This window comes from Oncorhynchus kisutch, linkage group LG20, assembly GCF_002021735.2.
Source record: "Oncorhynchus kisutch isolate 150728-3 linkage group LG20, Okis_V2, whole genome shotgun sequence".
Taxonomy (NCBI): domain Eukaryota; kingdom Metazoa; phylum Chordata; class Actinopteri; order Salmoniformes; family Salmonidae; genus Oncorhynchus; species Oncorhynchus kisutch.
In genome coordinates this window covers 37883470-37898687 of record NC_034193.2, presented here as the reverse complement: position 1 = coordinate 37898687, position 15218 = coordinate 37883470, and the positions used below count along the sequence as shown (strand labels likewise).

Below are 15218 nucleotides of genomic sequence, written 5' to 3'. Positions count from 1 at the left end.
CATTCTACAGGTGCAGTTTATGGCATGAATTCCACAGATGCAGCTTATACAGCAACAATACTACAGGTGCTGCTAATACAGCAACACTACTACAAGTACTGCATATGCAGCAACAATACTACAGGTGCAGCTTATGGCATTAATCGTACAGTAGCATCTTATACAGCAACAATACTACAGGTGCTGCTTATACAGCAACAATAGTACAGGTGCAGCTTATACAGCAACATTTCTGTATGTTCAGCTTATGGCAATAATACTACAGGTGCTGCTTATACAGCAACATTACTACATGTGCAGCTTATGGCATTAATACTACAGGTGCAGCTTGTACAGCAACAATACTACAGGTGCTGCTTATACATCAACAGTACTATTGGAGCTGCTTATGGCATTAATACTAAAGGTGCTGCTTATACAGCAACATTACTACCTGTTCTGCTTATATAGTAACAATACTTCAGGTGCAGCTTATCGCATTAATACTAGAGGTGCTGCTTATACAGCAACAGTTCTGCAGCTGCTGCTTATACAGCAACAGTACTACAGGTTCTGCTTATGCAACAATACTACAGGTGCAGCTTATACAGCAACAATACTACAGGTGCTGCATATACAGCAACAATGCTACAGGTGCAGCTTATACAGCAACACTACTACAGGTGCTGCATATGCAGCAACAATACAACAGGTGCTGTTAAAAAACATTTTTTAGCCCTTTTTCTCCCCAATTTCATGGTATACAATTGTTTAGTAGCTACTATCTTGTCTCATCGCTACAACTCCCGTAGGTTGAAAGTCATGCGTCCTCTGATACACAACCCAACCAAGCCGCAACTGCTTCTTAACACAGCGCCATCCAACCCGGAAGCCAGCCGCACCAATGTGTCGGAGGAAACACCGTGCACCTGGAAACCCGCCACAGGAGTCGCTGGTGCGCGATGAGACAAGGATTTCCCTACCGGCCAAACCCTAACAACAGGTGCTGTTTATGCAGCAAAAGTACTACAGGTGCTGCTTATGGCAGCAATACTACAGGTGCTGCTTGTACAGCAACATTACTACATGTGCAGCTAATGGCATTAATACTACAGGTGCAGCTTGTACAGCAACAATACTACAGGTTCTGCTTAAACAGCAACAATAGTACAGGTGTGGCTTACATTCCCGCTGGGCATAAACTGGTTGAATCAATGTTGTTCCAACATAATTTGTCAATGTATTGTCATGAGAAATCTACATGGAAAATACATTGGATTAGGAAAAAGTAATCAACTATAGTTTTGAGAATAAAATGTCAATCACATGAATATGTCATCATTGTGACCAATTTTCAACATAGACAAAACTTGTATGAAATATGTTGACCTTTGAAACGTCAGATCGTCAGATCTTCAACGTTATATCCACTATCAGAATAAAAGACAATAGGCTGGGCAGCACCTCCTGCTAGAGAGTTTATCTATCTACAGCTATTTTTGGTCTCCCATCGAGGGTTTTACCGAACCCAGCATTGATATTTGTCACTGACTACTACCAACCTGCTAGTGTGAGAATGTTTATTGAGGAATTTCTTAATTACTAAATATTCACTGTTGCTAGCGAAGTCATTCCAAAGGGTTGGTTTAACAGAGCAAATTAAATGTTACCATCATTTATTAGTCATATATTGTTAATGATACTATTTGGGCCATTGTAGTAGTTGCAAAGTCATCTACAGCTATTGTTTCAATTCAACCCAGGGTCTACAATTTTTTTTTTTTTTATGTTGATTTCAAATCAAATCAAATGTTATTGGTTACATTCACATGTTTAGCAGATGTTAATGCGAGAGTAGCAAAATGCTTGTGCTTCTTGTTCCGATCATGCAGTAATATCTAACAAGTAATCTAACAATTTCACAACAACTACCTTATACACACAAGTGTAAGGGAATGAATAAGAATATGTACATATAAATATATGGATGAGCGATGGCCGTGCGGCATAGGCAAGATGCAGTAGATGGTATAGAGTACAGTATACACATATGAGATGAGTTATGTAGGTTATGTCAACATTATATAAAGGGGCATTGTTTAAAGTGACAAATGATACATTTATTACATCCAATTTTTTATTATTAAACTGGCTAGAGATTGAGTCAGTATGTTGGCAGCAGCCACTCAATGTTAGTGATGGCTGTTTAACAGTCTGATGGCCTTGAGATAGTTTTTCAGTCTTTTGGTCCCAGCTTTGATGCACCTGTACTGACCTCACCTTCTGGATGATAGCGGGGTGAGCAGAAAGTGGCTCGGGTGGTTGTTGTCCTTGATGATCTTTATGGCCTTCCTGTGACATCGGGTGGTGTAGGTGTCCTGGAGGGCAGGTAGTTTGCCCCCGGTGATGCGTTGTGCTACCCTCTGGAGAGCCTTACGGTTGTGGGTGGAGCAGTTGCCGTACCAGGCGGTGATACAGCCCGACAGGATGTTCTCGATTGTGCATCTGTAAAAGTTTGTGAGTGTTTTTGGTGACAAGCCAAATTTCTTCAGCCTCCTGAGGTTGAAGAGGCGCTGTCTGTGTGGGTGGACCATTTCAGTTTGTCCGTGATGTGTACGCAGAGGAACTTAAAACTTTCCACCTTCTCTCCCATCGATGTGGATAGGGAGAGATGTTGTTTTGTTGATGTTGAGTGTGAGGTTATTTTCCTGACACCACACTCCGAGGGCCCTCACCTCCTCCCTGTAGGCCGTCTCGTCGTTGTTGGTAATCAAGCCTACCACTGTAGTGTCGTCCGCAAACTTGATGATTGAGTTGGAGGCGTGCATGGCCACGCAGTCGTGGGTGAACAGGGAGTACGGGAGAGGGCTGAAAACACACCCTTGTGAGGTCCCAGTGTTGAGGATCAGCGGGGTGGTGATGTTGTTTCCTACCTTCACCACCTGGGGGTGGCCCGTCAGAAAGTCCAGGACCCAGTTGCACAGGGCGGGGTCGAGACCCAGGGTCTCGAGCTTAATGACGACTTTGGAGGGTACTATGGTGTTAAATTCTGAGCTATAGTCAATGAAGAGCGTTTTTACATTCCTCTTGTCCAGATGGGTTAGGGCAGTGTGCAGTGTGATTGCGATTGTGTCTTTTGTGGACAAGTTGGGCGGTAAGCAAGTTGGAGTGGGTCTAGGGTGTCAGGTTGGGTGGAGATGATATGATCCTTGACTTGTCTCTCAAAGCACTTCTTGGTGACAGAAGTGAGTGCTACGGGGAGATAGTCGTTTAGCTCAGTTACCTTAGCTTTCTTGGGAACAGGAACAATGGTGGCCCTCTTGAAGTATGTGGGAACAGCAGACTGGGATAGGGATTGATTGAATATATCTGTAAACACACCAGCCAGCTGGTCTGCACATGCTCTGAGGACGCGGCTAGGGATGCCGTCTGGGCCGGCAGCCTTGCGAGGGTTAACACGTTTAAATGTTTTACTCACATTGGCTGCGGTGAAGGAGAGCCCGCAGGTTTTGGTAGCGGGCTGTGTCAGTGGCACTGCATTGTCCTCAAAGCGAGCAAAGAGGTTGTTTAAATTGTCTGGGAGCAAGATGTCGGTGTCCGCAACAGGGCTGATTTTCTTTTTGTAATCCGTGATTGACTGTAGACCCTGCCACATACGTCTTGTGTCTGAGCCGTTCCATTGCAACTCTAATTTGTCTCTATACTGACGCTTAGCGTGTTTGATTGCCTTGAGGAGGGAATAGCTACACTGTTTATATTCGGTCATGTTTCCGGTCGCCTTGCTATGATTAAAAGCAGTGGTTTGCGCTTTCAGTTTTGCGCGAATGCTGCCATCAATCCACGGTTTCTGGATGGGGAAGGTTTTAATAGTCTCAGTGGGTACAACATCACCGATGCACTTGGTAATGAACTTGCTCACCGAATCAGCGTATACATCAATGTTGTTGTCTGAGGCTATCCGGAACATATCTCAGTCCACGTGATCAAAGCAATCTTGAAGTGTGGAATCTGATTGGTCGAGACCAGCGTTTAACAGACCTGAGCACGGGAGTTTCCTGTTTTAGTTTCTGTCTATAGGTTGGGAGCAACAAAATAGAGTCTTGGTCAGATTTCCCAAAAGGAAGGCGAGGGAGGTCTTTGTATGCATTGCAGAAGTTAGAGTAGCAATGATCCAGAATGCGGCCAGCCTGGGTCGCGCATTCGATATGCTGATAAAATTTATGGAGACTTGTTTTCATATTATCTTTGTTAAAATCCCCAGCTACAATAAATGCAGCCTCAGGATATATGGTTTCCAGTTTACATAGAGTCCAATGAAGTTCTTTCAGGGTGGGCGAGGTGTCTGCTTGGGGGAGGATATACACGGCTGTGATTATAAAAGCCAAGTCAACAAACAGATTACCGACCATTTCGAATCTCACCATACCTTCTCTGCTATGCAATCTGGTTTCAGAGCCGGTCATGGGTGCACCTCAGCCACGCTCAAGGTCCTAAACGATATCTTAACTGCCATCGATAAGAAACATTACTGTGCAGCTGTATTCATTGATCTGGCCAAGGCTTTCGACTGAAGCAGACTCGACAGTAATGAGTAATGAGAGTCGGTCAATTCTTGGACCGACTCTCTTCTCTGTATACATCAATGAGGTCGCTCTTGCTGCTGGTGAGTCTCTGATCCACCTCTACGCAGACGACACCATTCTGTATACTTCTGGCCCTTCTTTGGACACTGTGTTAACAACCCTCCAGGCAAGCTTCAATGCCATACAACTCTCATTCCATGGCCTTCCATTGCTCTTAAATACAAGTAAAACTAAATGCATGCTCTTCAACCGATCGCTACCTGCACCTACCCGCCTGTCCAACATCACTTCTCTGGATGGCTCTGACTTAGAATACGTGGACAACTACAAATACTTAGGTGTCTGGTTAGACTGTAAACTCTCCTTCCAGACCCATATCAAACATCTCCAATCCAAAGTTAAATCTAGAATTGGCTTCCTATTTCGCAACAAAGCATCCTTCACTCATGCTGCCAAACATACCCTTGTAAAACTGACCATCCTACCAATCCTCGACTTTGGCGATGTCATTTACAAAATAGCCTCCAATACCCTACTCAACAAATTGGATGCAGTCTATCACAGTGCAATCCGTTTAGTCACCAAAGCCCCATATACTACCCACCATTGCGACCTGTATGCTCTCGTTGGCTGGCCCTCGCTTCATACTCGTCGCCAAACCCACTGGCTCCATGTCATCTACAAGACCCTGCTAGGTAAAGTCCCCCCTTATCTCAGCTCGCTGATCACCATAGCATCTCCCACCTGTAGCACACACTCCAGCAGGTATATCTCTCTAGTCACCCCCAAAACCAATTCTTTCTTTGGCCGCCTCTCCTTCCAGTTCTCTGCTGCCAATGACTGGAACGAACTACAAAAATCTCTGAAACTGGAAACACTTATCTCCCTCACTAGCTTTAAGCACCAACTGTCAGAGCAGCTCACAGATTACTGCACCTGTACATAGCCCACCTATAATTTAGCCCAAACAACTACCTCTTTCCCTACTGTATTTTATTTATTTTGCTCCTTTGCACCCCATTATTTTTATTTCTACTTTGCACATTCTTCCATTGCAAATCTACCATTCCAGTGTTTTACTTGCTATATTGTATTTACTTTGCCACCATGGCCTTTTTTTGCCTTTACCTCCCTTCTCACCTCATTTGCTCACATCATATATAGACTTGTTTATACTGTATTATTGACTGTATGTTTGTTTTACTCCATGTGTAACTCTGTGTCGTTGTATCTGTCGAACTGCTTTGCTTTATCTTGGCCAGGTCGCAATTGTAAATGAGAACTTGTTCTCAACTTGCCTACCTGGTTAAATAAAGGTGAAATTAAAAAAAATTAAAAAAATAATCGAAGAGAATTTCTTGGTAGATAATGCGGGCGTCATTTGATTGTAAGGAGTTCTAGGTCAGGTGAACAGAAAGACTTTAGTTCCTGTATATTGTTGTGATCACATCACGACTCGTTAATCATAAGGCATTCACATCCGCCCTTCTTCTTACCAGAGAGATGTTTGTTTCTGTCGGCGCGATGCGCGAAGACACCGGGTAACTGTACCGACTCTGATAACATATCCCGAATGAGCCCTGTTTTCGCGATGTCTCTCTGGAAGGTAACCCTTGCTCAGATTTCCTCAACCTTATTGTCAAGAGACTGGACATTGGCGAGTAGTATACTCGGGAGCGGTGAGCCGGTCTACGGAGCCTGACCAGAAAACGGCTCCGTCTGCCCCTTCTGCGGCGCTGTTGTTTTGGGTCACCTACTGGGATCCAATCCATTGTCCTGGGTGGTGGTCCAACAGAGGATCCGTATTCCTAGTCGTAATGTTGGTAAGTTGACGTTGCTCTTATATCCAATAGTTCCTCCCGGCTGTATGTAATAAGACTTAAGATTTCCTGGGGTAACAGTGTAAAAAACTAAATACTGCATAGTTTCCTAAGAACGCAAAGCGAGGTGGCCATCTCTGTCGGCGGCCATTCTCACATCTCCATCTCAAACAAAAATACAAGTTAAAAAATAGACTAAATCAAATTAGAATGTAAATGCACTTTAATAAGGTTTTATTTGATTTAGTCCTATTCTTTAACTAAGTATTCTTGGTTGAGATGGAGACATCAACATATCAACTATTAATTTGTGGACAAACTGGAATTAAAGCCAGACTAAGTCAGTGATACAAAAGACACATCTCCTTCAAATGTTGATATTAAGTTGCGCTGTCAGCCAAACACAATTCAATAATACTTTTGTAATACAGTAAATAGCCTAAAGTTAATCATCTTACAAACTATTGTAACAGTACAACTTTCAACAGTACAACAATGGAAATACATGTCCTCAAAGATGGAAGGCAGGCGGGAGAAGGCGAAATCTGGTGGGACCATTCTAGCCAATGAGAGTGCAGATATGCGTATGAACAACAGACCATAGAGATAGATGGAGGACTCAAATTTGTATCTGTGCCATTATAGCATCTGTGACAGCATGGGTAGCGCCATTGAGGCTCCATTTGAAAGTAGTCATTTATCTTCTTCTTCATTGGCTGATTGCTCCCAACTCATAAGAATCCCCACCCAGTTGGCTACTTTAAAATCATGGAAGCTCTCCATTGCAATGTCCATGCTAAATAGATTATATCCATCATAAGTCCTCTATCTATCTTTATGATAACAGATAACTCCTATATAAAGTCGTTTTTTTCCAAAGTTGCCAAAATGGCATATGCATCCATATCAGTGCATTCCTAACAACCTAACAATTACGAAACTCCTTTTCGATCAAATAAGCCTCACTTAGAAAATTAGCAATTACATTTTTTGTTGTCCAAATTTGACAGTCTTCTTGACCTCCACACAAAAAAATCCTCACTTCGTGTGCTTATTTTCATGGACAGACTTTGGGTTGAGTGAAACCTCCTCTCTTGTTGAATTCACTCCCCGGCCTCTGTTTTTCAACTCTTTCCATCAGCTGGGCAATCTGCAACTGCTACTTCCATTTGTGGACTTTTAAATTAATAATATAAAGCCATTGATTCTTGAAGAACATAACCTATAAATGCCTTATGTACTTTAGTTCAACTGTCTAACCCACAGACTGTAAAAAATATGGACGAAGCCATCGATGACATCATCGCATTGTTCCCTTATGAGAATGCTCAGTGGCGCATTTGCAGATCAAGAAGTGTCATTTCAGCGTGTCACCATCTTGCTGCATGAAGGAGTTATAAGAAACATCTAACCCCATCAGGACCGTAAAAGGTAAGTTTGTTTCACTCCATTATTTGTAAACAATGTAATTGTAAACAAACAGTGTATAGCTTAAAAACATGGGTAAAACTATCATTTTGATCTGATGGATGGTCAGTCCTTGCAATCCATGGCCCCGACTAAAGGGTGACCTCTTTGTTATTGTTTGAACTGCAGATTGCCATTTCATGAATCTCTCCTGGTTGACCTGCACACACAGAGACGTTTAAAGGACATTTTATACGATTAGATTAATATTCAGTCATTTTTTCAAAATTATAAAAATCTTTAAAAGAAAATATGGGAAAAATGTAAAAGTCCTGTAAAGGAATAAAGTAATATGTATCTTAAGCGTTTGTCAATACAGTATCAGCTAAATGTACCAGAAGGGGGAGCCAACTTACTGTTTATCAGAAATATCTATTTGACCAAATACCCAACTCCTAACATCATACACAATCATGTACACACCAATAACAACTCTACTGATTTCCTAGAAACAAGCTAGGTTTCAAAACTTTTATTTTCTGTGACAGAACTAATTGAGCCTTGGTACACATTACCTCCTGTTTTGCATGCACAGTGAAAGAAAAATCATGACATTCAAATACATTTTACAGCAAACAAATACATTTAAACCAAAAACCCTGATAAATAAAATAAAAAAATGAAATGAAACCTATAGAACAAGCATTCTGAGAGAAATATGGTGTTTGTATTACCCAGCCTGGTGGTCCAGTCTGTTTGCGCTTTTGCCAAATCCTCTCTGTGTTCGTTCCTTGTCATACCAAGATGTACACTACATAACCAAAAGTATGTGGACACCTGCTTGTCGATCATCTCATTCTAAAATCATGGGCATTAGTATAGAGTTAGTCCCCCCTTTGGTGCTATAACAGCCTCCACTCTGCTGGGAAGGCTTTACACTAGATGTTGTAACATTGCGGTGGGGACTTGTTTCCATTCAGCCACAAGAGCATTAGTGAGGCCAGGCACTGATGTTTGGCGATTAGGCCTGGCTCGTAGTCCGCATTCCAATTCATCCCAAAGGTGTTCGATAGGGTTGAGGTCAGGGCTCTGTGCAAGCCAGTCAAGTTCTTCCACACCGATCTCGACAAACCATTTCTGTATGGACCTCACTTTGTGCACTGGGACATTGTCATGTGAAACAGGAAAGGGCCTTCCCCAAACTGTTGCCACAAAGTGGGAAGCACAGAATCTCTAGAATGTCATTGTATGCTGTAACATTAAGAATCCCTTCACTGGAACTAAGGGGCCTAGCCCGAACCATGAAAAACAGCCGCAGACCATTATTTCTCCTCCACAAAATTTACAGTTGGCACTATGCAGGTAGTGTTCTCCTGGCATCCGCCAAACCCAGATTAATCAGACTGCCAGATGGTTAAGGGTGATTCATCACTCCAAATAATGTGTTTCCACTGCTCCAGAGTCCAATGGAGGCGAGCTTTACACCACTCCAGCCAACAATTGGCATTGCGTGTGGTGTTCTTAGGCTTGTGTGCGACTGCTCGGCCATGGAAACCCATTTCATGAAGATCCCGACGAACAGTTATGGTGCTGACGGTGCCTCCAGAGGCAGTTTGGAACTCAGTAGAGAGTGTTGCAACCGAGGACAGACGATTTTTATGCGCTACGCGCTTCAGCACTCAGCGGTCCCGTTCTGTGAGCTTGTGTGGCCTACCACTTCGCGGCTGAGGCGTTGTTGCTCCAAGATGTTTCCACTTCCCAATAACAGCACTTACAGTGGACCGGGGCAGCTCTAGCAGGGCAGAAATTTGAAGAACTGACTTGTTGTAAAGTCGGCATCCTATGACGGTGACATGTGACATGAGCTCTTCAGTAAGGCCATTCTACTGACAATGTTTGTCTATGGAGATTGCATGGTTGTGTACTCAATTTTCTACAACTGTCATGAACTGGTGTGGCTGAAATAGCCAAATACACTAATTTGAAGGGGTGTCCACATACCTTTGTATATATAGTGTATGTATAGCTTGAAAAGGATGGAAGAATAGAAAGTTGGCTACAGCACAGTTACAGAAGGGGACAAGGCTGTACAGTATATATAACCAATGTTAATACATAGAACAATTCGTCTAGAGATGGGCCTATGCTTGTGACAAGTTGAGGAAGAGTGAATCAATACAATTGTGTCAATGTGTGTGACATCACCAATAGGGACAATGAGAAAAGTGAAATAAACAGAAGACATAATATGGCTATTTTTTATGCATCAGCTGTCCTAATAGGGAATCAATGTTCTTAATGTGAGAGAAATAATTGGGCTGGATTCCTTTTGTTTTGTTTAAACCAGTCAAAACTGTGCAAGAAGTTACAATACCATACATTCACACAGTACTGGTAAAGTGATGCTTATTTCTTTTAGATTTGGCTGAATTCACTCTGTAGTAGGTATGTAGTATCCGTTTTGGCCCCTGAATGTATTGACGACAAGACAACTTCCATCGCAAGAAAGGATCAAAATACCTCAACAAGGACAAGAATCACCCAGACTCATTCAGGAAAATAGAGGGGAGAAAGTCAATTCAAACGTGGCTCCCCTGGAAGGCAACATTAGCTATTATTGTGTCCCCAAAGGGTAGGAAAATAAATAGCTTGAATCTTATATTTTCAACATTGAGGCCAACTACCTCACTTTGACAACACTGTACACTATATACAAAAACAGATAACACAGACTAAGTACTGCTTCGTCTTTTCCGCAAACTTGACATCAGCAAACTATAGTTTTGGACAGTACAAATACCTATTTCATCAACACAAGAGTATGAGATATTGCCTTTCATACAAATAAGAAATGATTTGTTCCCATTACTTTAAAGAAGTGTAGTCTTTCAGATAACATTGTTCTAGGAGCAAACACACAAAAACAAACTCAATGAACCCAAATCCATTACTACTCATTATTAAAATGTGTCCCCTAATGTTAATGATAACTACGGCTTATGATATACAGTTATGTTTACACTCATGCATATAGTTTACAATTAGCACATTGATAATCCAACATTGAGGATTATTCAGTCAGAGTTAACACTAGCACACTATGCTCACCACAGCGCTAAAGTGAACATCGCCGCACACCTGGACAAAGAATCAACAACAACGTATGACAAAACTTGACACGCAATACATTTTTGATGACTTTTCTATGAAAGAAGCACAACTGTAGAGTTTGTGTTGTTTTGTCTGTCACCTGTGATAGTTAACAGACAAAATGAAAGATGCAATGGACATCACATATATAAAGGGATTGGCAGTCTCTGTGTTGGAGATCTTGATAGTTTACTACAGGGATGGACAACGGAACTCATCATGAGGGGCTGCAGTGGTTCGTGGGTCTGCAAAGCACCCCTGTGACAGCGAAGAGAAACATTTGAAGTTTAAAAGTTAATTTCCTGCAATTCTACATATTTTGCCATGGGGTGTAGAGAAAATATTACCTTTTTAAAGCATGTTCTCTGCAATTCTACACATTTTGCCACTGGGCAGAGAGAATATATTTTTATTTTATAACTCATTTCCTGAAATTCTACACATTTTACCATAGGGTGGATGCAAATATCAGCAGTTTTAATATGATAACTGATGATCAAAGGGCCCCACGCCGGTCGGTAATTCAACCATGCTTACTACAAGTTTAGATAGCTGGTCACTTACCAATCAAAAAACATTTAGCTGACATGGGCTAATTGAGTGACTGCTGATGCACAACCACATTTCTAAATTGCATCTTGTGTATTCTTTATTCTAACCCTCAACAGTGAGTTGAGACCCCGACTAAACTCCTAATCATTAAAATAATTTTTTTTTAAGTGTAATTGGTCCGCAGGCCTACAAAAGTTGCCCATCCATGGCATACTATATATTTTCTGGACTTTATCTTCTTACTGCAGTATGATAGAAGTCTTAAAAGCCCTATTCACCCAAAAATGGAAAATCCATACTGTATAGGATATAATACTTGTCATAAGAGGTCTGATAAGAATATCAAAAGAGCTTCAACCTGTCCAACCACGCTAGAAAAGGTTGGTTCATTTTCCTAAAAACATTTTCTAAAATCTTTCACGGAATAATATCTAGGCTCATTCCTTCCAATTAGATTTTTTTTGTTGATAAAACAACTTGTTGATTTCAATTTACGCAGTTAATTTTTTGTTTTACAATGATATTTCATTTGTAAATTGTGGTAAATGCATTTTAGGGAACATTTAGATCACCTTTTAACAAAAGATCTCGGTGTATTGTAGTCCACACTCTACTTGTCTAGTGTCATAGTATTGTTGCTGATAAATGTTTAGTGGGGGAAAAATTATAATATGTAACATGTGCATTAGTGACATTTTATATCAAGACATGCTTCTTGTAAGGAAAGTTTTTTTTTGTTTCTATAATATTAGAGGTACAGTCATCACTGCAACAGTACAGTGTAGACATAAAATGAGCTATAGCCTCATTCAAGTTTTTACCTAAGTAACTATGCATTTTTCATCCATATGCTCTTTGCATTTAAACAATCACTCACGTTTCTGGCTAAAGGAATATTATGACAAATTTGTCTATTTTTTTGGGGGGGGGGGGGAACAGAAATTGTGGACGCCAACCAGCAGCACTTTTATGCCCAGCTTTGAAGTTCTGTATAACCAAACAAGCACACGTTTTTGCTTCATCTGAAAGTACATTTTGGATACACAGCCTTAGGAGTCTTGATCCAATGAAAGTCAACAGATAGCTTCAATTTAAAATAAAGCTGCAACAACAGGATTGAAGGAGCTAGAGAACAAACATCCGGCTGGTGTTGGTTCAGAGGCCTTAGTTGTAGTAGTGGATGCTTTGGATGTCTTGGATGTGGCAGTAGATGGCTTAAGCATAGGACGAGAAGGGTATGCAGAGTCATGGATGTTAGATTTAGGATAAAGGGACATGGAAGTCAATGGCGTAGGATGTCAATAAAGTGGTTCTTTTTAGAAGCATTAACATTTATTTTAGAAGCTTTTAAAAGACTAAAAAGCTTTAAAATATACTTTAGAAGCTTTCAAATACTTTTGAATAGCTTTATTAGACCTTATAGAAGCTTTCAAAGACTAAGAAGCTTTCGAAGATCTTTTAATGATCCCTTTTTGAATCTTGCTTTCAGATACTTTATAGAGAAGTTAGAAGCCCTTGACGTGGCAATACGCTTCCAGGGAGGAGAAGACGATGTACATGAGCCACAGGCTGAAGAAGAGACAGGTGGTTGCGATTTTGGGGCCACGGGGCCCACCCAGCTCGCCACCAATCTCGGGCCGGCGCCGGTACATGAGCACGGCCACGGCGACAAAGGCGAAGATGGTGAATAGGGTGACGGAGAAGGCCAGGGTGCCCGGGTCCACCCGGAAGTCGTTGCCCTTGGAATTGTGGTAGATGGCAGCGATGGACCAGGCCACGCCGATGCCCAAGAAGACGTTGACGGCATTGCTGCCCGTTACGTTGCCGATGGAGGCATCGGCATACTGGTCCTGGATTGCAGCTACCTTGCTGGCAAATGTGTCTGGGGGAGAGAGAGAGATAAAGAGAAAGGGAGAGGACGAAAAATAAGAATTGGGAATGGTGATAGGGTAACACAGATCTGAAATTAGATGTCAATGCATGACAAGAGCTATGACATAGTGTACTATTCAAGAACACTTCATATAAACCCTACATACAGTGGAGCAAAAAAGTATTTAGTTAGCCACCAATTGTGCAAGTTCTCCCACTTAAAAAGATGAGAGAGGCCTGTAATTCTCATCATAGGTACACTTCAACTATGCCAGACAAAATGAGAAAAAAAATCCAGAAAATCACATTGTAGGATTTTTTATGAATTTATTTGCAATTTATGGTGGAAAATAAGTATTTGGTCACCTACAAACAAGCAAGATTTCTGTCTCTCACAGACCTGTAACTTCTTCTTTAAGAGGCTCCTCTGTCCTCCACCTGTATTAATGGCACCTGTTTGAACTTGTTATCAGTGTAAAAGACACCTGTCCACAACCTCAAACAGTCACACTCCAAACTCCACTATGGCCAAGACCAAAGAGCTGTCAAAGGACACCAGAAACAAAATTGTAGACCTGCACCAGGCTGGGAAGACTGAATCTGCAATAGGTAAGCAGCTTGGTTTGAATAAATCAACTGTGGGAGCAATTATTAGGAAATGGAAGACATACAAGACCACTGATAATCTCCCTCGATCTGGGGCTCCACGCAAGATCTCACCCGTGGGGTCAAAATGATCACAGGAACAGTGAGCAAAAATCCCAGAACCACACGGGGGGACCTAGTGAATGACCTGCAGAGAGCTGGGACCAAAGTAACAAAGCCTACCATCAGTAACACACTACGCCACCAGGGACTCAAATCCTGCAGTGCAAGACGTGTCCCCCTGCTTAAGCCAGTACATGCCCAGGCCCGTCTGAAGTTTGCTAGAGAGCATTTGGATGATTCAGAAGAAGATTGGGAGAATGTCATATGGTCAGATGAAACCAAAATATAACTTTTTGGTAAAAACTCAACTCGTCGTGTTTGGAGGACAAAGAATGCTGAGTTGCATCCAAAGAACACCATACCTACTGTGAAGCATGGGGGTGGAAACATCATGCTTTGGGGCTGTTTTTCTGCAAAGGGACCAGGAAGACTGATCCGTGTAAAGGAAAGAATGAATGAGGCCATGTAATCGTGAGATTTTGAGTGAAAACCTCCTTCCATCAGCAAGGGCATTGAAGATGAAACGTGGCTGGGTCTTTCAGCATGACAATGATCCCAAACACACCGCCCGAGCAATGAAGGAGCATTTGAAGGTCCTGGAGTGGCCTAGCCAGTCTCCAGATCTTAACCCCATAGAAAATCTTTGGAGGGAGTTGAAAGTCCGTGTTGCCCAGCAACAGCCCCAAAACATCACTGCTATAGAGGAGATCTGCATGGAGGAATGGGCCAAAATACCAGCAACAGTGTGTGAAGACCTTGTGAAGACTTACAGAAAATGATTGACCTCTGTCATTGCCAACAAAGGGTATATAACAAAGTATTGAGATAACTTTTGTTATTGACCAAATATTTATTTTCCACCATAATTTGCAAATAAATTCATTAAAAATCCTACAATGTGATTTTCTGGATTTTGTTTTTCAATTTGTCTGTCATAGTCATGTACCTATGATGAAAATTACAGGCCTCTCTCATATTTTTAAGTGGGAGAACTTGCACAATTGGTGGCTGACTAAATACTTTTTTGCCTAATTATAATAAAAACCTGTCATGAGACTAAAGAGCTAGATGGTGTATGTTACTAGCCTGGTGTCCCAATGCCACAAACACCAGACTGGTGACAGAGTCTTCATAAGACCCAGAGTTT

General features: G+C 41.7%; 1 protein-coding gene across 5 annotated transcripts in view; it reads right to left on the bottom strand.

Annotated features, from left to right (window-relative positions):
• Positions 1 to 10159: 10159 nt before the first annotated feature.
• Positions 10160 to 15218, bottom strand: part of LOC109875525 (sodium/calcium exchanger 1) — a 57437-nt gene continuing 52378 nt past the window's right edge. For all 5 annotated transcript variants that reach the window (XM_020467854.2, XM_020467855.2, XM_020467857.2 and 2 more), the window contains one exon: positions 10160 to 13373. In XM_020467854.2, the coding sequence (XP_020323443.1) occupies positions 12997 to 13373 (377 nt within the window). In that variant the 3' untranslated portion in view covers positions 10160 to 12996. The remainder of the gene's footprint in view (positions 13374 to 15218) is intronic.